The sequence below is a fragment of the Lampetra fluviatilis genome, chromosome 81 (assembly GCF_964198595.1).
Source record: "Lampetra fluviatilis chromosome 81, kcLamFluv1.1, whole genome shotgun sequence".
In the NCBI taxonomy this organism is placed as follows: domain Eukaryota; kingdom Metazoa; phylum Chordata; class Hyperoartia; order Petromyzontiformes; family Petromyzontidae; genus Lampetra; species Lampetra fluviatilis.
Genome location: NC_136355.1, coordinates 1640670 through 1664248, shown reverse-complemented (window position 1 = coordinate 1664248; position 23579 = coordinate 1640670). Strand labels below are relative to the sequence as shown.

General features: G+C 57.8%; 2 protein-coding genes across 5 annotated transcripts in view; one reads left to right on the top strand and one right to left on the bottom strand.

Moving 5' to 3' along the window:
* Positions 1 to 10242, bottom strand: part of LOC144953723 (RNA-binding protein FUS-like) — a 32982-nt gene extending 22740 nt beyond the window's left edge. Inside the window, 6 exon segments of the mRNA XM_078884293.1 lie at positions 2354 to 2625; positions 3960 to 4152; positions 5530 to 5638; positions 5927 to 5975; positions 7619 to 7712; positions 10139 to 10242. Coding sequence (XP_078740419.1) covers positions 2354 to 2625; positions 3960 to 4152; positions 5530 to 5638; positions 5927 to 5975; positions 7619 to 7712; positions 10139 to 10148 — 727 coding nt within the window. The 5' untranslated portion in view covers positions 10149 to 10242.
* A 6227-nt stretch (positions 10243 to 16469) lies between these two features.
* Positions 16470 to 23579, top strand: part of LOC144953717 (uncharacterized) — a 29477-nt gene continuing 22367 nt past the window's right edge. For 3 of the 4 annotated variants that reach the window (XM_078884282.1, XM_078884281.1, XM_078884280.1), the window contains exons 1-7: positions 16470 to 16525; positions 18303 to 18367; positions 18866 to 18902; positions 19849 to 19929; positions 20438 to 20506; positions 21638 to 21703; positions 23359 to 23445. In XM_078884282.1, the coding sequence (XP_078740408.1) occupies positions 16504 to 16525; positions 18303 to 18367; positions 18866 to 18902; positions 19849 to 19929; positions 20438 to 20506; positions 21638 to 21703; positions 23359 to 23445 (427 nt within the window). In that variant the 5' untranslated portion in view covers positions 16470 to 16503. The remainder of the gene's footprint in view (positions 16526 to 18302; positions 18368 to 18865; positions 18903 to 19848; positions 19930 to 20437; positions 20507 to 21637; positions 21704 to 23358; positions 23446 to 23579) is intronic. The other variant, XM_078884283.1, reaches the window with a different exon arrangement.

The following is a 23579-nucleotide window of genomic DNA, read 5'->3' as shown; positions in this document are numbered from 1 at the left end:
CTGTGTTGGAGAGTAAACCCACTACATCCACAATTCTGTGTTTGGAGAGTAAACCCACTACATCCACAATTCTGTGTTGGAGAGTAAACCCACTACATCCACAATTCTGTGTTGGAGAGTAAACCCACTACATCCACAATTCTGTGTTGGAGAGTAAACCCACTACATCCACAATTCTGTGTTTGGAGAGTAAACCCACTACATCCACAATTCTGTGTTGGAGAGTAAACCCACTACATCCACAATTCTGTGTTGGAGTGTAAACCCACTACATTCACAATTCTGTGTTGGAGAGTAAACCCACTACATCCACAATTCTGTGTTGGAGTGTAAACCCACTACATTCACAATTCTGTGTTGGGGAATAAACCCACGACATTCACAATTCTGTGTTGGGGAATAAACCCACGACATTCACAATTCTGTGTTGGAGTGTAAACCCACTACATTCACAATTCTGTGTTGGAGAGTAAACCCACTACATCCACAATTCTGTGTTGGAGAGTAAACCCACTACATTCACAATTCTGTGTTGGAGAGTAAACCCACTACATTCACAATTCTGTGTTTGGAGAGTAAACCCACTACATCCACAATTCTGTGTTGGAGAGTAAACCCACTACATTCACAATTCTGTGTTGGAGTGTAAACCCACGACATTCACAATTCTGTGTTGGAGTGTAAACCCACTACATTCACAATTCTGTGTTGGAGAGTAAACCCACGACATTCACAATTCTGTGTTGGAGAGTAAACCCACTACATTCACAATTCTGTGTTGGAGAGTAAACCCACTACATTCACAATTCTGTGTTGAGAGTAAACCCACTACATTCACAATTCTGTGTTGGAGAGTAAACCCACGACATTCACAATTCTGTGTTGGAGAGTAAACCCACGACATTCACAATTCTGTGTTGGAGAGTAAACCCACGACATTCACAATTCTGTGTTGGAGAGTAAACCCACTACATTCACAATTCTGTGTTGAGAGTAAACCCACGACATTCACAATTCTGTGTTGGAGTGTAAACCCACGACATTCACAATTCTGTGTTGGGGAGTAAACCCACTACATTCACAATTCTGTGTTGGAAAGTAAACCCACTACATTCACAATTCTGTGTTGGAGTGTAAACCCACTACATTCACAATTCTGTGTTGGAGAGTAAACCCACTACATTCACAATTCTGTGTTGGAGAGTAAACCCACTACATCCACAATTCTGTGTAGGAGTGTAAACCCACTACATCCACAATTCTGTGTTGGAGAGTAAACCCACTACATTCACAATTCTGTGTTGGGGAGTAAACCCACTACATTCACAATTCTGTGTTGAGAGTAAACCCACTACATCTACAATTCTGTGTTGGAGAGTAAACCCACTACATTCACAATTCTGTGTTGGAGAGTAAACCCACTACATTCACAATTCTGTGTTGGAGAGTAAACCCACGACATTCACAATTCTGTGTTGGAGAGTAAACCCACTACATTCACAATTCTGTGTTGGAGAGTAAACCCACTACATTCACAATTCTGTGTTGGGGAGTAAACCCACTACATCTACAATTCTGTGTTGGAGAGTAAACCCACTACATCCACAATTCTGTGTTGGGGAGTAAACCCACTACATCTACAATTCTGTGTTGGAGTGTAAACCCACTACATTCACAATTCTGTGTTGGAGAGTAAACCCACTACATTCACAATTCTGTGTTGGAGAGTAAACCCACTACATTCACAATTCTGTGTTGGGGAGTAAACCCACTACATCTACAATTCTGTGTTGGAGAGTAAACCCACTACATTCACAATTCTGTGTTGGGGAGTAAACCCACTACATCTACAATTCTGTGTTGGAGTGTAAACCCACTACATCCACAATTCTGTGTTGGGGAGTAAACCCACTACATTCACAATTCTGTGTTGGAGAGTAAACCCACTACATTCACAATTCTGTGTTGGAGTGTAAACCCACGACATTCACAATTCTGTGTTGGAGAGTAAACCCACTACATTCACAATTCTGTGTTGGAGAGTAAACCCACTACATTCACAATTCTGTGTTGGAGAGTAAACCCACTACATCCACAATTCTGTGTTGGAGAGTAAACCCACGACATTCACAATTCTGTGTTGGAGAGTAAACCCACTACATTCACAATTCTGTGTTGGGGAGTAAACCCACTACATTCACAATTCTGTGTTGGAGAGTAAACCCACGACATTCACAATTCTCTCCAACACACCGGTGTACGCGACTTTGAGGTACACGCGCTTTTCCAGCAACGCAGCGATCTGGTACGTCAAGCAGCGTCCGTGCGCAGGATCACACCATCTCAGACTCACCGTAGCTCCCGCTCTGCCCACCTCCTCCTCCTCCTCCGTATCCACCAGACTGCCCTCCTCCGTATCCTCCCGACGACTGCCCTCCTCCTCCGTAGCTTCCCGACTGTCCTCCTCCTCCGTATCCTCCCGACGACTGCCCCCCGCCTCCGTAGCCTGCCGACGACTGCTGCTGACTCTGGTAGCCGGCAGTGGCTGTCTGGCCACCGCTACCTCCGCTGCTGCTGTAGCCGGACGCTTGCTGATCATAGCTGCTGCTGGAGCCCCCTCCGTAGCTGAGGGAGGGAGGGACAGGGAGGGAGGGAAGGTTCATAACACAAAGATGCCCCAGATGGCCCTCACACCTATACAACAACAACAACCGCCATTCGCCACTAAGTGGCGGTGACGTCACCACGACCCTTGTGCCAGGCCATGTGCACCTTGAGGCTGCCACGTGAAGTGTCGAACGCTCGCTGGCAGGAGGTCACGGGGCAGACCCAGCAGGTGCCACGGGTCGACTGACCGAGATGACCGAGATGACTGGCTGATGCACCACCACCTGTGCCCTCTACTGTACCAACTTGCTGTGCTTTAGCCACCCGGCGCCTATACACACCCACACCTACACAGATCGCCTGTACACAGCCTTCAAAAACACTTCTTGGGGCAAGTGCTGTTAGCGAGCACCTATGAAGGCCGGCACGGCACACGAGGGGGTGGGTGGCCAGCACCACGCCCGACCGCCTTTGTCTCCCTAGTGGCGATGTTTACACACCGCACCAGGTACCCATTTGAGGCTGATTCTACCTAGGGGAGGCCCAGGACCGGCTCAGATAATCGTCACTGGTGTTTGCCGTGAGTGGGAATCGAACCGGGGTTGCCAGGTTCGTAGTGCAGCACGCTAACCACTACACCCCCCCCACACACACACCCCCTACACGCTCACACACACACACCCCCTACACGCTCACACACACACACCCCCTACACGCTCACACACACACACCCCCTACACGCTCACACACACACACCCCCTACACGCTCACACACACACACACACACCCCTACACGCTCACACACACACACACACACCCCCTACACGCTCACACACACACACACACACCCCCTACACGCTCACACACACACACACACCCCCTACACGCTCACACACACACACACCCCCTACACGCTCACACACACACACACACCCTGCTCACACACACACACACCCCCTGCTCACACACACACACACCCCCTGCTCACACACACACCCCCTGCTCACACACACACACACACCCCCTGCTCACACACACACACACACACACCCCCCCTGCTCACACACACACACACACCCCCCCTGCTCACACACACACACCCCCCCCCTGCTCACACACACACACCCCCCCTGCTCACACACACACACCCCCCCTGCTCACACACACACACCCCCCCTGCTCACACACACACACACACACCCCCCCTGCTCACACACACACACACCCCCTGCTCACACACACACACCCCCTGCTCACACACACACCCCCTACACGCTCACAGACACCCCCAACACGCTCACACACACCTAGACACTCACCCCGACACTCGCACACCGCGACACCCACCGTACCTGCCAGCGGGAGTGCTCTGTTGCTGCCCGCTGCTGTAGCCGCTCCCGTAGCTGCCCTGCTGCTGCTGCTGCTGCCCCCCGGCCTGCTGCTGCCCGTAGGATCCAGCTGAGGAAGTGCCGGAGTCGTAGCCGCTGCTGCTGCTGTAGCCCTGGGCAGTCTGGGTGCCCCCGTAGGCGCTGCTGCCAGTATAACCTGGGGCACGATGGGACCGCCACACACAGTAAGCTCTCCCATAGGTTAGTAGCCCCAGGGGCTCCCACAGGGTGCAGTGTTAGTAGCCCCAGGGGCTCCCACAGGGTTCAGTGTTAGTAGCCCCAGGGGCTCCCACAGGGTGCAGTGTTAGTAGCCCCAGGGGCTCCCACAGGGTGCAGTGTTAGTAGCCCCTCCCGCAGGGTGCAGTGTTAGTAGCCCCAGGGGCTCCCACAGGGTGCAGTGTTAGTAGCCCCAGGGGCTCCCACAGGGTGCAGTGTTAGTAGCCCCAGGGGCTCCCACAGGGTGCAGTGTTAGTAGCCCCAGGGGCTCCCACAGGGTGCAGTGTTAGTAGCCCCAGGGGCTCCCACAGGGTTCAGTGTTAGTGGCCCCAGGGGCTCCCACAGAGTGCTGTGTTAGTAGCCCCAGGGGCTCCCACAGGGTGCTGTGTTAAAAGCCCCAGGGGCTCCCACAGGGTGCTGTGTTAGTAGCCCCAGGGGCTCCCACAGGGTGCTGTGTTAGTAGCCCCAGGGGCTCCCACAGGGTGCTGTGTTAGTAGCCCCAGGGGCTCCCACAGGGTGCTGTGTTAGTAGCCCCAGGGGCTCCCACAGGGTGCAGTGTTAGTAGCCCCAGGGGCTCTCACAGGGTGCAGTGTTAGTAGCCCCAGGGGCTCCCACAGGGTGCGGTGTTAGTAGCCCCAGGGGCTCTCACAGGGTGCAGTGTTAGTAGCCCCAGGGGCTCTCACAGGGTGCAGTGTTAGTAGCCCCAGGGGCTCTCACAGGGTGCAGTGTTAGTAGCCCCAGGGGCTCCCACAGGGTGCAGTGTTAGTAGCCCCAGGGGCTCCCACAGGGTGCTTTGTGTTAGTAGCCCCAGGGGCTCCCACAGGGTGCAGTGTTAGTAGCCCCAGGGGCTCCCACAGGGTGCAGTGTTAGTAGCCCCAGGGGCTCCCACAGGGTGCAGTGTTAGTAGCCCCAGGGGCTCCCACAGAGTGCTGTGTTAGTAGCCCCAGGGGCTCCCACAGAGTGCTGTGTTAGTAGCCCCAGGGGCTCTCACAGGGTGCAGTGTTAGTAGCCCCAGGGGCTCCCACAGGGTGCGGTGTTAGTAGCCCCAGGGGCTCTCACAGGGTGCAGTGTTAGTAGCCCCAGGGGCTCTCACAGGGTGCAGTGTTAGTAGCCCCAGGGGCTCCCACAGGGTGCAGTGTTAGTAGCCCCAGGGGCTCCCACAGGGTGCTTTGTGTTAGTAGCCCCAGGGGCTCCCACAGGGTGCAGTGTTAGTAGCCCCAGGGGCTCCCACAGAGTGCTGTGTTAGTAGCCCCAGGGGCTCCCACAGGGTGCTGTGTTAGTAGCCCCAGGGGCTCCCACAGGGCTGTGAGCCTCTCACCTGCGTAGCTCTGCTGGTTGTAGGCGCCCCCAGCGGTGGCTGTTTGCTGCTGTCCCTGAGCGGAGTAGGAGGTGGAGTCAGTGGGCTGAGCGTAGCTCCCGTAGCTCTGCTGAGTCACACCACACAAAAGACAAAGATCCCCCGTACAGCCTCAGCACACTGTTGGGGCAAGTGTTGTGCGAGCGAGCAGCACTGATGAAGGCCGGCACTGTAGCACACGAGGGGGTGGGTGGGTGGGTGGGTAGCCATCACCACTCAGGGCACCAGGGACTCGGGGGAGAACGGCTTTCGCTCTACGCTTTAGTTCTTTCGATAATCCAATAAGAAAAGCGCTTTATAAAATCGAAGTTATTGTATTATTATAATAAATATTGATGATGATGATCCCTGCACTCACCTGGCCGGTTTGTCCATACTGCGCCTGGGCACCGCTGTACGCTCCATACCTGTCCACACAGCGCCGCAGAGTTACACCTCAACACTCACCTCCTACTCACATCACCACTCACTCACCCTCCTACTCACCACCCCCCCCGTCCTACTCGCCACTCACTCACCCCCCCTGCTACTCGCCACTCACTCACCCCCCCTGCTACTCGCCACTCACTCACCCACCCTGCTACTCACCACTTACTCACCCCCCCTGCTACTCGCCACTCACTCACCCCCCCTGCTACTCGCCACTCACTCACCCACCCTGCTACTCGCCACTCACTCACCCACCCTGCTACTCGCCACTCACTCACCCACCCTGCTACTCGCCACTCACTCACCCCCCCTGCTACTCGCCACTCACTCACCCACCCTGCTACTCGCCACTCACTCACCCACCCTGCTACTCGCCACTCACTCACCCCCCCTGCTACTCGCCACTCACTCACCCACCCTGCTACTCGCCACTCACTCACCCACCCTGCTACTCGCCACTCACTCACCCACCCTGCTACTCGCCACTCACTCACCCACCCTGCTACTCGCCACTCACTCACCCCCCCTGCTACTCGCCACTCACTCACCCACCCTGCTACTCGCCACTCACTCACCCACCCTGCTACTCACCACTCACTCACCCCTCCTACTCACCACTCACCCCTCCCCCCGTCCTACTCGCCACTCACCCCTCCTACTCACCACTCACCCCTCCTACTCACCACTCACCCACCCCTCCTACTCACCACTCACCCCCCCTACTCACCACTCACCCACCCCTCCTACTCACCACTCACCCCCCCCCCCCTCCTACTCACCACTCACCCCCCCTCCTACTCACCACTCACCCCTCCCTACTCACCACTCACCCCCCCCTACTCACCACTCACCCCCCCCCTCCTACTCACCACTCACCCCCCCCCCCCTGCTACTCACCACTCACTCACCCCTCCTACTCACCACTCACCCTCCCACTCCTACTCACCACTCACCCCCCCCCCTGCTACTCACCACTCACTCACCCCTCCTACTCACCACTCACCCCCCCCCCCTCCTACTCACCACTCACCCCCCCCCTCCTACTCACCACTCACCCCCCCCTACTCACCACTCACCCCCCCCCTACTCACCACTCACCCCCCCCCCCTCCTACTCACCACTCACCCCCCCCCCTGCTACTCACCACTCACTCACCCCTCCTACTCACCACTCACCCCCCCCCCTCCTACTCACCACTCACCCCCCCCCTCCTACTCACCACTCACCCCCCCCTACTCACCACTCACCCCCCCCCTACTCACCACTCACCCCCCCCCCCTCCTACTCACCACTCACCCCCCCCCCTGCTACTCACCACTCACTCACCCCTCCTACTCACCACTCACTCACCCCTCCTACTCACCACTCACCCCCCCCCCTCCTACTCACCACTCACCCCCCCCCCCCCTGCTACTCACCACTCACCCCTCCTACTCACCACTCACCCACCCCTCCTACTCACCACTCACCCCCCCCCCTCCTACTCACCACTCACTCACCCCCCCCCCTGCTACTCACCACTCACTCACCCCCCACCTCACCGCCCTTCCCACCAAATACGTAGTGGACAAATCTGATGAGCTCTAAAGCTCTTTACCCCACAGACGCGCGCGGTACTCACCCCTGCCCTGCTCCCCCACTTGCCCCACCTCCCCCTCCTCCTCCACTGCCACCACCACCGCCGCTGCTGCTGCTGCTGCTGTAGGCTCCGTAATCTGAGTTGGGGGGGGAAGGGAGGGAAGACAAAGGCGGCCCTGAGTCCAACACCACAAAGACAAAGCTCGCCCAGGTAGCCTCCAGCAGCGGGGCAAATGCAGCGAGTAGCAATGGCTGTGATACAAATGCAAAGCTCCCCGAGGTAGCCTCTAGCAGGGGGGCAAGTGCTGTTACAGACACAAAGCTCCCACAGGTAGCCTCTAGCGGACTGGATGGGCAAGTGCACTTAGTAGAAGCAGCAGCTATGATACAAAGACAAAGCTCCCCCAGGTAGCCTCTAGCAGGGGGGCTGTTGGGGCAAGTGCTGTTACAGACACAAAGCTCCCCCAGATAGCCTCTAGCGGACTGGATGGGCAAGTGCACTTAGTAGAAGCAGCAGCTATGATACAAAGACAAAGCTCCCCCAGGTAGCCTCTAGCAGGGGGGCTGTTGGGGCAAGTGCTGTTACAGACACAAAGCTCCCCCAGATAGCCTCTAGCGGACTGGATGGGCAAGTGCACTTAGTAGAAGCAGCAGCTATGATACAAAGACAAAGCTCCCCCAGGTAGCCTCTAGCAGGGGGGCTGTTGGGGCAAGTGCTGTTAGACACAAAGCTCCCCCAGATAGCCTCTAGCGGACTGGATGGGCAAGTGCACTTAGTAGAAGCAGCAGCTATGATACAAAGACAAAGCTCCCCCAGGTCGCCTCTAGCAGGGGGGCTGTTGGGGCAAGTGCTGTTACAGACACAAAGCTCCCCCAGATAGCCTCTAGCGGACTGGATGGGCAAGTGCACCTAGAAGCAGCAGCTGTGATACAAAGCTCCCCCAGGTAGCCTCTAGCGGACTGGATGGGCAAGTGCACTTAGAAGCAGCAGCTGCGATACAAAGACAAAGCACCCCCAGGTAGCCTCTAGCGGACTGGACGGGCAAGTGCACTTAGAAGCAGCAGCTGCGATACAAAGACAAAGCACCCCCAGGTAGCCTCTAGCGGACTGGACGGGCAAGTGCACTTAGAAGCAGCAGCTGCAATACAAATACAAAGCTCCCCCAGGTAGCCTTCGAGGGGGTGGGTGGGGGCCAGCACCACCACAACCCCCTGCCCGGCCGCCTTTGTCTCTCCCGTAGATATAAACGCAAAGATCGCAGTAGCGCCTTCACAGAATGTTTTACGACCACCATTACCAGGACCACCCATCACCACAATCATCCCCACCATGATCATCATCACCACCACCATTACCCAACATCACCTGCCATCAACATCATCACCACCCAACATCATCACCACCCAACATCATCACCACCCAACATCATCACCACCCAACATCATCACCACCCAACATCATCACCACCACCACCATCACCACCACCATCACCCAACATCACCACCACCCAACATCACCACCACCCAACATCACCACCATCACCCAACATCACCCAACATCACCACCACCATCATCACCAACATCATCACGACCACCGCCATCACCAACATCACCACGACCACCGCCATCACCAACATCACCACGACCACCGCCATCACCAACATCACCACGACCACCGCCATCACCAACATCACCACGACCACCGCCATCACCAACATCACCACGACCACCGCCATCACCAACATCACCACGACCACCGCCATCACCAACATCACCACGACCACCGCCATCACCAACATCACCACGACCACCGCCATCACCAACATCACCACGACCACCGCCATCACCAACATCACCACGACCACCGCCATCACCAACATCACCACGACCACCGCCATCACCAACATCACCGCCATCACCAACATCACCACGACCACCGCCATCACCAACATCACCACGACCACCGCCATCACCAACATCACCACGACCACCGCCATCACCAACATCATCACGACCACCGCCATCACCAACATCATCACGACCACCGCCATCACCACTCCAATCGAGGGCCGATGGCCTCCACACAATCAACGCGCGGCCAAAACTGAATCGGATTTTAAAGACATCGCCGTTTAAAAACGGCTTAACGAATCAAACGACAAACACGATTTAAAAAAAAACCGCTTCATACCAATCCAATATTTCATCTAAATATATATATTTTTGTAAATGAACGTATATTAAATATTTAACGTTTAACGAGTTCAGGGCCTGGTTGAGGCCTATTGAAGCGAGCGCGAATGGCGCGCGGCGCTACGGGGTTTCCCGGGCTGGCCCAGCCCCGCCAGTAGGGGCCGCCAGCAGGGGCGAGCCATCGCCGCCATCCGATGGGACTCCCCCTCAAATTAAAAACACAAATCTCCGAGCATCGAGCTCCGCGAACGCGATTTCTTTTGCTAAAACCCGCTGCGGCGATCGACGCCGCGTGCGGCGGTGCCATCGGAGCGGGTCCCGCGGTGCGATGGAGGGGAGGATGGCTGCGGATGGCAGAGATCGCCTTACCGGTCGACATGGCGGCTGCTGCTTCGTTCTTTCTCTCAAGGGAAGGAGGTTGCGCGCCAAAAAAGAAAGGAAGAGAAGCGGGTCACGTGACGAGTGAGAGCCGACGGTTGGGCGAATCCATTATGAACGAGTCGCGCGGGGGGAGGGGTGTTTGCGGCGTAATGGGTGAGTCCATTATGAACGATGCGGGATGAGGGCGGCGTGTTGGAACTCGCTCAAAACGCCGCCCTCCCCCGCGCGATTCGTTCATAATGGACTCGCCCAACACGCCGCCCTCACCCTCCCCCCCCGTGGGACTCGTTCATAATGGACTCGCCCACACGCCGCCCTCACCCTCGTTCATAATGGACTGTGTTGGGCGAGTCCATTATGAACGAGTCGCGCGGGGGAGGGCGGCGTATGAACGAGTCGAATTATTTATACTGCAGGAATCCGATGAGCTATAAAACTCTTCTTCTTGGTTCTTTCGGTAAAGTCACGTAGAAGGGAAGTAATAAAATAATAAAAATAAAACATAATAAAATTAAATAAAACATGATAAAAATGTATAATAAAAATTTGTTTTATTTTTATTACTTTATTACTTCTCTTCTACGTGACTTTACCGAAAGAACCAAGAAGATGAATCGCTGCAGTCACGAAAGCTTTAAATCGAAATATTAAGCTCTTTTTTGACAGATGTGAACGGTGAATGACGGTTTAGCGAGTCCCTTATGGACAGAATGGAGTGACGAGTTCATTATCACCGCGTCCCACAGGGGGAGCTTGGGCCAGTCCATTGTGACCAAGTCCCACAGGGGGAGCTTGGGCCAGTCCATTGTGACCAAGTCCCACAGGGGGGCAAGGACGAGTCCATTGTGACACATTTCTGGTTCCCTATCTCTTAACATTGGCCCATGTTAAAATATAGGGAACCGGTTCCCTATCTCTTAATATTGGCCCATGTTAAAAGATAGGGAACCGGTTCCCTATCTCTTAATATTGGCCCATGTTAAAAGATAGGGAACCGGTTCCCTATCTCTTAACATTGCCCCATGTTAAAATATAGGGAGCCGGTTCCCTATCTCTTAACATTGGCCCATGTTAAAAGATAGGGAACCGGTTCCCTATCTCTTAACATTGCCCCATGTTAAAAGATAGGGAACCGGTTCCCTATCTCTTAATATTGGCCCATGTTAAAAGATAGGGAACCGGTTCCCTATCTCTTAACATTGCCCCATAGACTTCTATAGGAACCGGACACCAAACTGAAAGAGCGCCTAAATTTTGACTTAAAACTTTCGTGACTGCAGGAATTCAAATTCTTTGGTTCTCTAGGTAAAGGCATGTAGATAGAAAAATAATAATAAAAATAAAGTGAATAAAGTAACAAAATAATAAAAATAAATTTAAAAACCACTCATGTAGACTGTAGCCTGGTTATTAAGCTGGGTGAGTGTACTGACAGTCTATAATGTAGACTGTAGCCTGGTTATTAAGCTGGGTGAGTGTACTGACAGTCTATAATGTAGACTGTAGCCTGGTTATTAAGCTGGGTGAGTGTACTGACAGTCTATAATGTAGACTGTAGCCTGGTAATTAAGCTGGGTGAGTGTACTGGCAGTGTATAATGTGGACTGTAGCCTGGTAATTAAGCTGGGTTAGTGTACTGACAGTCTATAATGTAGACTGTAGCCTGGTTATTAAGCTGGGTGAGTGCACTGGCAGTCTATAATGTAGACTGTAGCCTGGTTATTAAGCTGGGTGAGTGTACTGGCAATCTATAAGGTAGACTGTAGCCTGGTTATTAAGCTGGGTGAGTGTACTGACAGTCTATAATGTAGACTGTAGCCTGGTTATTAAGCTGGGTGAGTGTACTGACAGTCTATAATGTAGACTGTAGCCTGGTAATTAAGCTGGGTGAGTGTACTGGCAGTCTGTAATGCTGCTGCCCATAGACTCAGCACTACCCAGAGACTCAGCACTGCCCATAGACTCAACACTGCCCATAGACTCAACAATGTCCATAGACTCAACAATGTCCTTCGACTCAGCACTGCCCATAGACTCAGCACTACCCAGAGACTCAGCACTGCCCATAGACTCAGCACTACCCAGAGACTCAGCACTCTCCATAGACTCAGCACTACCCAGAGACTCAGCACTGCACCATAGACTCAACAATGTCCATAGACTCAGCACTGCCCATAGACTCAGCACTGCCCATAGACTCAGCACTACCCAGAGACTCAGCACTGTTACCCAGAGACTCAGCACTGCTACCCAGAGACTCAGCACTGCCCATACAATCAGCACTGACCACAGACCCAGCACTGCCCATCGACTCAGCACTGCACCGTAGACTCAGCACTGCCCATAGACTCAGCACTGCACCATAGACTCAGTAATGCACCATCGACTCAGCAATGCACCATAGACTCAGCACTGCACCATAGACGCAACACTGCACCATAGATTCAGCACTGCCCATAGACTCAACACTGATACCCAGAGACTCAGCACTGCCCATAGACTCAGCACTGCCCATAGACTCAGCACTGCACACAGACTCAGCACTGCCCATAGACTCAACACTGTTACCCATAGACTCAGCACTGCCCATAGACTCAGCACTGCCCATAGACTCAGCACTGCACCATTGACTCAATACTGCCCATAGATTCAGCACTGCACATAGACTCAGCACTGCCCATAGTCTCAACACTGTCCACAGACTCAGCACTGCCCATAGACTCAGCACAGCCCATAGACTCAGCACTGTCCATAGACTCAGCACTGCCCATAGATTCAACACTGCTACCCATAGACTCAACACTGTCCATATACTCAGCACAGCACCATAGACTCAGCACTGCCCATAGACTCAGCACTGCACCATAGACTCAACACTGCCCATAGACTCAGCACTGCCCATAGACTCAGCACTGCCCATTGACTCAGCACTGCACCATAGACTCAGCACTGCCCATAGACTCAGCACTGCACCATTGACTCAGCACTACCCAGAGACTCAGCACTGTTACCCAGAGACTCAGCACTGCTACCCAGAGACTCAGCACTGCCCATACAATCAGCACTGACCACAGACCCAGCACTGCCCATCGACTCAGCACTGCACCGTAGACTCAGCACTGCCCATAGACTCAGCACTGCACCATAGACTCAGTAATGCACCATCGACTCAGCAATGCACCATAGACTCAGCACTGCACCATAGACGCAACACTGCACCATAGACTCAGCACTGCCCATAGACTTAACACTGATACCCAGAGACTCAGCACTGCCCATAGACTCAGCACTGCCCATAGACTCAGCACTGCACACAGACTCAGCACTGCCCATAGACTCAACACTGTTACCCATAGACTCAGCACTGCCCATAGACTCAGCACTGCCCATAGACTCAGCACTGCACCATTGACTCAGCACTGCCCATAGACTCAGCACTGTCCATAGACTCAGCACTGCCCATAGTCTCAACACTGCCCACAGACTCAGCACTGCCCATAGACTTAACACTGCACCATAGACTCAATATTGCCCATAGATTCAGCACTGCACATAGACTCAGCACTGCCCATAGTCTCAACACTGTCCACAGACTCAGCACTGTCCATAGACTCAGCACTGCCCATAGTCTTAACACTGCCCACAGACTCAGCACTGTCCATAGACTCAGCACAGCCCATAGACTCAGCACTGTCCATAGACTCAGCACTGCCCATAGATTCAACACTGCTACCCATAGACTCAACACTGTCCATATACTCAGCACAGCACCATAGACTCAGCACTGCCCATAGACTCAGCACTGCACCATAGACTCAACACTGCCCATAGACTCAGCACTGCCCATAGACTCAGCACTGCCCATTGACTCAGCACTGCACCATAGACTCAGCACTGCCCATAGACTCAGCACTGCACCATTGACTCAGCACTACCCAGAGACTCAGCACTGTTACCCAGAGACTCAGCACTGCTACCCAGAGACTCAGCACTGCCCATACAATCAGCACTGACCACAGACCCAGCACTGCCCATCGACTCAGCACTGCACCGTAGACTCAGCACTGCCCATAGACTCAGCACTGCACCATAGACTCAGTAATGCACCATCGACTCAGCAATGCACCATAGACTCAGCACTGCACCATAGACGCAACACTGCACCATAGTCTCAGCACTGCCCATAGACTCAACACTGATACCCAGAGACTCAGCACTGCCCATAGACTCAGCACTGCCCATAGACTCAGCACTGCACACAGACTCAGCACTGCCCATAGACTCAACACTGTTACCCATAGACTCAGCACTGCCCATAGACTCAGCACTGCCCATAGACTCAGCACTGCACCATTGACTCAGCACTGCCCATAGACTCAGCACTGTCCATAGACTCAGCACTACCCATAGTCTCAACACTGCCCACAGACTCAGCACTGCCCATAGACTTAACACTGCACCATAGACTCAATACTGCCCATAGATTCAGCACTGCACATAGACTCAGCACTGCCCATAGTCTCAACACTGTCCACAGACTCAGCACTGTCCATAGACTCAGCACTGCCCATAGTCTTAACACTGCCCACAGATTCAGCACTGCCCATAGACTCAGCACAGCCCATAGACTCAGCACTGTCCATAGACTCAGCACTGCCCATAGATTCAACACTGCTACCCATAGACTCAACACTGTCCATATACTCAGCACAGCACCATAGACTCAGCACTGCCCATAGACTCAGCACTGCACCATAGACTCAACACTGCCCATAGACTCAGCACTGCCCATAGACTCAGCACTGCCCATTGACTCAGCACTGCACCATAGACTCAGCACTGCTACCCATAGACTCAGCACTGCACCATAGACTCAGCACTGCACCATAGAGTCAGCACTGCACCATAGACTCAGCACTGCACCATACACTCAGCACTGCACCATAGACTCAGCACTGCACCATAGACTCAACACTGCACCATAGACTCAGCACTGCACCATAGAGTGAGCACTGCCCAATAGACTCAGCACTGCCCATAGACTCAGCACTGCCAGGTTTGGTACAGGGGGAGGAGGTCACGGGACAGACCCTGCAGGTGCCACGGGTCGATTGACCGAGATGATCGAGATGACTGGCTGATGCACCACCTGTGCCCCCTACTGTGCCAACTTGCTGTGCTTTATCTACCCGGCGCTCCGCTCGTTGTTGTGAGCGTCGCTCCTCCGCCCTCTGTTGTTGTTGGAGGGCGACTGCCTCTAACTGCCCAGTAGCGTCCTTCACGAGCCTCCTCCACAGATGCCGATCTTGACACCGCTAGTACCAGTCATCGGTAACTTATACACACACAGACAAAGATCCCCCGTGTAGCCTCTATCAGGCTGTAGGGGCAAGTGCTGTCAGTAGCGAGTAGCAGCGTCTATGAAGGCTACACACAGAGGGAGTGGCTACCAGCACCTCGCCCGGCCGCCTTTGTCTCCCCAACTGGCGATGATGCCTGCACACAGCGCTACACCAGCGACTCATTTGAGGCTGAGTCGACCAAGGGGAGGCCCACCTGGGCACCCCCCCTACCCCCTCCACCCCCTCCCTTCAACCCCTCCCCACCTCCACTCCCCCCAACACCATCCCCCTCCACCCTCCACTCCAACTCCCCCCACTCCCCCCAACACCATCCCCCCTCCCCCCAATCCCCCTCCCCCCACTCCGCCTCCCCACCTCCACTCCCCCCAACCCCCACCCCCTCCACCCCCCCTCCCCCCACTCCCCCTCTCCCCACTCCAACTCCCCCCACTCCCCCTCCCCCCACTCCCCCCTCCCTCCAATCCCCTCCCCCAACTCCCACTCCCCCTCCACCCACTCCAACTCCCCCCACTCCCCCTCCACCCCCACCCCACTTCATCCTCCACTCCCCCCAACCCCCTCACCTCACTCCCCTTCCCACTCCCACCCCCAACCCCCTCCCCCTACCCCCCTCCACCCCCACCCCCTCCCCCCCTCCACCCCCTACCCCCCTCCCCCCCCACCCCCACCCCCCCCACCCCCACCCCCTCCCCCCCACCCCCACCCCCTCCCCCCACCCTCTTCCCCCTCCACCCCCTACCCCCTCCCCCCCACCCCCACCCCCTCCACCCCCTACCCCCTCCCCCCCACCCCCACCCCCCTCCACCCCCACCCCCCCACCCCCTCCACCCCCTACCCCCACCCCCCCACCCCCTCCACCCCCACCCCCTCCCCCCCACCCCCACCCCCTCCCCCCACCCTCTTCCCCCTCTCTCCCCCACCCCGCCTACTCCACCCCTCCCCCCCCCTTCATTCTCTCCGCCGCGCTGCATTGTGGGTCTCGCCACCGTCATGGCGGAGTCGGGCGGAGACGGTGAGCGTCTCGCGACCGGGGGGGGGGCTGCCCCCCCCCCTCCTCCCCCCCCCCCTCTCGCCCCCCCCCCTCCTCCCCCCCCCCCCACCACTTACTTCAGGGTGCCCCCCACATCTCCCACCCCCCCCCTCAGGATTCTTTTTGGCGGGAAAATCTCCACAATCCCCTCCCCCCCCCCCCGAGTTCGTCGCTTATCCGTGTTGCAATTCCCAACGCGGATAGGCGAGAGGCGCGCGCGCCATTGGCTGATGGCGCCGTCACGTGGGCGGCGCCGGCCAATGGGGCGCGCGCCTCGCTTGTCCGCTGTGGGAAATGCGAAGCCTGCGGCCTTGCTATCCGTTAACGTTGCTTAGCCTCGATTATTAATTAATAGTTTGTGATTTTAAAATCTGTAATCGATGCGAGGTTTTCATTGAGGAGAGAATGAGAGAGGGAGACCCTGAGGCGGGGTAGCGAATTGAGATCACGAAGTCCAATCTTGGGTTGAGGAATCGGGGGGCGGCGGTGGGTGGGTGGGTGTTCGACTCCCTGCCGCTAAGGGTGAGGGGAGGCCCGGCAGAGGCGGCCAGGCAAGGCCCAAGGCTCCACTCGGAGACCGAGGAAAATGCTAGGCCGCCCAGCTTAGCTCGCCTCGCCGGTCCCCCCCCCCCCCCATTCCTCCAACGTAAAGTCTCGCTCCCGGCCACAGGAACGTGGAATTGGAACCTCGTTAAATAGGGGTTCGCGATTGGAATCGTTACCATTGGAGGGGGGGCAAATATCCAGTCACTGAACCCCGTGACAGAAGTTTAGAAAGCGGTTTTGTGCTTTGGATGTTCGCGGCTCTAGCTCCCGGCCACAGGAACGTGGAATGGCATCGCAACGCTTCCCACCTCCCACCTCCCACCACAACAGCCCCGCTAGAGGCAGCGGCGTCTTTCGTGTGTGGGCACCCGGTGCGGAGTTAAACATCGCCACTCGGGAGAGACAAAGACGGCCCCTACAGCCTGATAGAGGCTACACGGGGGATCTTTGTCTGTGTGCAGGTGCTGCTACTCGCTACTGACAGCACTTGCCCCTACAGTAGATAGAGGCTACACGGGGCATCTTTGTCTGTGTGCAGGTGCTGCTACTCGCTACTGACAGCACTTGCCCCTACAGTAGATAGAGGCTACACGGGGGATCTTTGTCTGTGTGCAGGTGCTGCTACTCGCTACTGACAGCACTTGCCCCTACAGTAGATAGAGGCTACACGGGGCATCTTTGTCTGTGTGCAGGTGCTGCTACTCGCTACTGACAGCACTTGCCCCTACAGTAGATAGAGGCTACACGGGGGATCTTTGTCTGTGTGCAGGTGCTGCTACTCGCTACTGACAGCACTTGCCCCTACAGTAGATAGAGGCTACACGGGGGATCTTTGTCTGTGTGCAGGTGCTGCTACTCGCTACTGACAGCACTTGCCCCTACAGTAGATAGAGGCTACACGGGGCATCTTTGTCTGTGTGCAGGTGCTGCTACTCGCTACTGACAGCACTTGCCCCTACAGTAGATAGAGGCTACACGGGGCATCTTTGTCTGTGTGTAGGTGCTGCTACTCGCTACTGACAGCACTTGCCCCTACAGTAGATAGAGGCTACACGGGGGATCTTTGTCTGTGTGCAGGTGCTGCTACTCGCTACTGACAGCACTTGCCCCTACAGTAGATAGAGGCTACACGGGGGTGATTGTGGTGGTGGTTGACAGTAGTTGTGGCTATGATGGTGGTAATTGTTGTGGTTGTGTTGTGGTGGTTGTGCAGACCGCACTGGAAAAACCATTGCCCCAGCCAGCTTCGTGTTCCACCCCACGGAACGCCCTGGGAAGGTCTCACTCACCACCCACTCACCACCCACTCACCCACTCACCACTCACTCACCACTCATTCACCCACCAAACCACTCACTCACCCACTCACCCACCCACTCACCACCCACTCACCCACCCACTCACCACCCACTCACCCACCAAACCACTCACCCACCCACTCACTCACCACTCACCCACTCACCCACTCACCACTCACCCACCCACTCACCACTCACTCGCTCACCCACTCGCCCACCCACTCACCCACTCACCCACCCACTCACCCACTCACCCACCCACTCATCCACCCATCCACTCACTCATTCACCCACCGACTCACCCACCCACCGACTCACCCACTCACACATTTACCCACTCACTCACTCACCACCCACTCACTCACCCACCACCCATTCACTCACCCAGTCACCCATCCACCCAGTCACTCATTCAATCACCCACTCACTACTCACCACCCACTGACGACCCACTCGCCCACCTTGTGTTGTGTTACAGAGAAGAACAACTTCATTTGGAGCTGATGATCCAGACGGTGAGAGACACATGGAGAGAGACACGGAGAGACACACAGAGAGACACACAGACACACGGAGGCACGCACAGAGACACGCACAGAGACACGCACAGAGACACGCACAGAGACACGCACAGAGACACGCACAGAGACACGCACAGAGAGTCACACACAGACACACGGAGGCACGCACAGAGACACGCACAGAGACACGCACAGAGACACGCACAGAGACACGCACAGAGACACGCACAGAGACACGCACAGAGACACGCACAGAGACACGCACAGAGACACGCACGGAGACACGCACGGAGAGTCACACGGAGAGACACCGAGACACGCACAGAGACACGCACAGAGACACGCACAGAGACACGCACAGAGACACGCACAGAGACACGCACAGAGACACGCACAGAGACACGCACAGAGACACGCACAGAGACACGCACAGAGAGACGCAACGAGAGACGCACAGAGAGTCACAGAGAGACGCACGGAGAGTCACACGGAGAGACACCGAGACACACACAGAGACACAGAAAAACACGCAGAGAGACACGCGGAGAGACACATGGAGAGACATGGAGAGACACACGGAGAGACACAGAGACATATACACAGAGACATATACACAGAGATATTATACACATACATTATACACAGAGACATATTATACACAGAGACATATACACAGAGAAACACACAGACACATATACACAGAGACACATACACACAGACACATACACACAGAGACACACGGAGATTCAGAGACATAGACACACTTAGACACAGTTTGACAAACGGGGTGGGTTAGTGGGTGAATGATTGAATGTGTGGGTGAGTGAATGATTGAATGGGTGGGTGAGTGAATGAGTGAGTGAGCAAGTGGGTGAGTGAATGGGTGAGTGAGTGGGTGAGTGAGTGAGTTGGTCTCCATTTGTCTCTGTGCTTGCCTCAGACTCGGACGGTACAGAATGTCCGTCAGCAGCCAAACTCGCCAAGAATGTAAACACTCCAGTCTTCCCTCCACAGCAGCCAGGTACTCGCTCACCTACCCACTCACCCACCTTCTCACCTACTCACCTACTCACCCACATACCCACTCACCCAACTACCCACTCACCAACCCATTCACCCACCCATTCACCCACCCACTCACCCACCCATTCACCCACCTTCTCACCTACTCACCCACTCACCTACTCACCCACCTACCCACTCACCCACTCACCCAACTACCCACTCACCCAACTACCCACTCACCAACCCATTCACCCACCCATTCACCCACTCACCCACTCACTCACCCACTCACTCACCCACTCACTCACCCACTCATCTACCCACTCACCCACCCACTCAGCCAGCCACCCACCCACTCAGCCACCCACCCACTCACCCATACATTCACCCACCCATCCATTCACCCACCCACCCACTCACCCACCCACCCACTCACCCACCCACTCACCCACTCACCCACCCACTGACCCACTCACCCACCCACTCACCCAGCCACTTACTCACCCCCTCCCCTTCCTACCCAGTGATCTCTAGGAACGTGTTCATGACCTCGCCTCCCAGTCAATCGGCAAACAGCTCAGACAGCGATTCCGGTGAGACTCCCCGTGTCTCCCTCCCCGTGCCTCCCTCCCCGTGTCTCCCTCCCCGTGTCTCCCTCCCCGTGTCTCCCTCCCCGTGTCTCCCTCCCCGTGCCTCCCTCCCCGTGTCTCCCTCCCCGTGTCTCCCTCTCCGCGTCTCCCTCCCCGCGTCTCCCTCCCCGCGTCTCCCTCCCCGCGTCTCCCTCCCCGCGTCTCCCTCCCCGCGTCTCCCTCCCCGCGTCTCCCTCCCCGCGTCTCCCTCCCCGCGTCTCCTTCCCCGCGTCTCCCTCCCCGCGTCTCCCTCCCCGCGTCTCCCTCCCCGCGTCTCCCTCCCCGCGTCTCCCTCCCCGCGTCTCCCTCCCCGCGTCTCCCTCCCCGCGTCTCCCTCCCCGCGTCTCCCTCCCCGCGTCTCCCTCCCCGCGTCTCCCTCCCCGCGTCTCCCTCCCCGCGTCTCCCTCCCCGCGTCTCCCTCCCCGCGTCTCCCTCCCCGCGTCTCCCTCCCCGCGTCTCCCTCCCCGCGTCTCCCTCCCCGCGTCTCCCTCCCCGCGTCTCCCTCCCCGCGTCTCCCTCCCCGCGTCTCCCTCCCCGCGTCTCCCTCCCCGCGTCTCCCTCCCCGCGTCTCCCTCCCCGCGTCTCCCTCCCCGCGTCTCCCTCCCCGCGTCTCCCTCCCCGCGTCTCCCTCCCCGCGTCTCCCTCCCCGCGTCTCCCTCCCCGCGTCTCCCTCCCCGCGTCTCCCTCCCCGCGTCTCCCTCCCCGCGTCTCCCTCCCCGCGTCTCCCTCCCCGCGTCTCCCTCCCCGCGTCTCCCTCCCCGCGTCTCCCTCCCCGCGTCTCCCTCCCCGCGTCTCCCTCCCCGCGTCTCCCTCCCCGCGTCTCCCTCCCCGCGTCTCCCTCCCCGCGTCTCCCTCCCCGCGTCTCCCTCCCCGCGTCTCCCTCCCCGCGTCTCCCTCCCCGCGTCTCCCTCCCCGCGTCTCCCTCCCCGCGTCTCCCTCCCCGCGTCTCCCTCCCCGCGTCTCCCTCCCCGCGTCTCCGCCCCCCTGTGAACCCGCCCCCTGTGATGCCCCCCCCCGTGACTCCGCCCCCGTGACCTCCTCCCCTGTGACCCCCCCCCGTGACCCCGCCCCCCTCCCGTGACCCCCCCACCATAGAGGAGTCCAAGCCGAGTGGTTTTCGTCTGAAGCCGGCGACGCTCATCGCTGGGAGAAGCAGCGAGGGTGAGGGGCACGGGGGGGGGGGGGTCATGGGGGGGTCACGAGGGTGAGGGGCACGGGGGGGGGTCATGGGGGGGTCACGAGGGTGAGGGGCACGGGGGGTGGGGTCATGGGGGGGGTCACGAGGGTGAGGGGCACGGGGAGGTGGGGTCATGGGGGGGTCACGAGGGTGAGGGGCAGAGGGGGTGGGGTCATGGGGGGGTCACGAGGGTGAGGGGCACGGGGGGTGGGGTCATGGGGGGGTCACGAGGGTGAGGGGCACGGGGGGTGGGGTCATGGGGGGGTCACGAGGGTGAGGGGCACAGGGGGTGGTGTCATGGGGGGGTCACGAGGGTGAGGGGCATGGGGAGGTGGGGTCATGGGGGGGTCACGAGGGTGAGGGGCACGGGGGGTGGGGTCATGGGGGGGTCACGAGGGTGAGGGGCACGGGGGGTGGGGTCATGGGGGGGTCACGAGGGTGAGGGGCACAGGGGGTGGTGTCATGGGGGGGTCACGAGGGTGAGGGGCATGGGGAGGTGGGGTCATGGGGGGGTCACGAGGGTGAGGGGCACGGGGGGTGGGGTCATGGGGGGGTCACGAGGGTGAGGGGCACGGGGGGTGGGGTCATGGGGGGGTCACGAGGGTGAGGGGCACGGGGGGTGGGGTCATGGGGGGGTCACGAGGGTGAGGGGCACGGGGGGTGGGGTCATGGGGGGGTCACGAGGGTGAGGGGCACGGAGGGTGGGGTCATGGGGGGGTCACGAGGGTGAGGAGCATGGGGAGGTGGGGTCATGGGGGGGTCACGAGGGTGAGGGGCACGGGGGGTGGGGTCATGGGGGGGTCACGAGGGTGAGGGGCACGGGGGGTAGGGTCATGGGGGGGTCACGAGGGTGAGGGGCATGGGGGGGGTGGGGTCATGGGGGGGTCACGAGGGTGAGGGGCACGGGGGGGTGGGGTCATGGGGGGGGTCACGAGGGTGAGGGGCACGGGAGGGTGGGGTCATGGGGGGGTCACGGGGGAGGGGGGGTCACGGGGACATTGATGGAGACAAAAGAACAGATGCATAGGGACACTCACTGTCTACCCCCCCTCCCCGTGTCTCCCCCCCCGTGTCTCCCCCCACTGTGTCTCCCCCCACTGTGTCTCCCCCCACCGTATCTCCCCCCACCGTGTCTCCCCCCACCGTGTCTCCGCCCGTGTCTCCCCCCACCGTGTCTCCCCCCCACTGTGTCTCCCCCCCACCGTGTCTCCGCCCGTGTCTCCCCCCCGTGTCTCCCCCCGTGTCTCCCCCCACCGTATCTCCCCCCACCGTGTCTCCCCCCACCGTGTCTCCCCCCACCGTGTCTCCCCCCCGTGTCTACCCCCGTGTCTCCCCCCGTGTCTCCCCCCCACCGTATCTCCCCCCACCGTGTCTCCCCCCACCGTGTCTCCCCCCACCGTGTCTCCCCCCCGTGTCTCCGCCCGTGTCTCCGCCCGTGTCTCCCCCCGTGTCTCCCCCCGTGTCTCCCCCCGTGTCTCCCCCCACCGTATCTCCCCCCACCGTGTCTCCCCCCACCGTGTCTCCCCCCACCGTGTCTCCCCCCCGTGTCTACCCCCGTGTCTCCCCCCGTGTCTACCCCCGTGTCTCCCCCCGTGTGTCCACCCGTGTTTCCCACCGTGTCTCCCCCCCGTGTCTCCAGCTGAGTCAGGAGTGAAGTTTCGCTCGGTTCTCCGCCCAGCGACGCTCCACGCCCCTCCTACTCAGCAACCTCCTCCTCCTGCAGCTGGTGACTCACCCACTCACCCACCCACTCACCCACCCACTCACTCAGTCACTCACCCACCCACTCACCCACTCACCCACTCACCCACTCACCCACTCACTCACCCACCCACTCACTCACTCACCCACTCACTCACC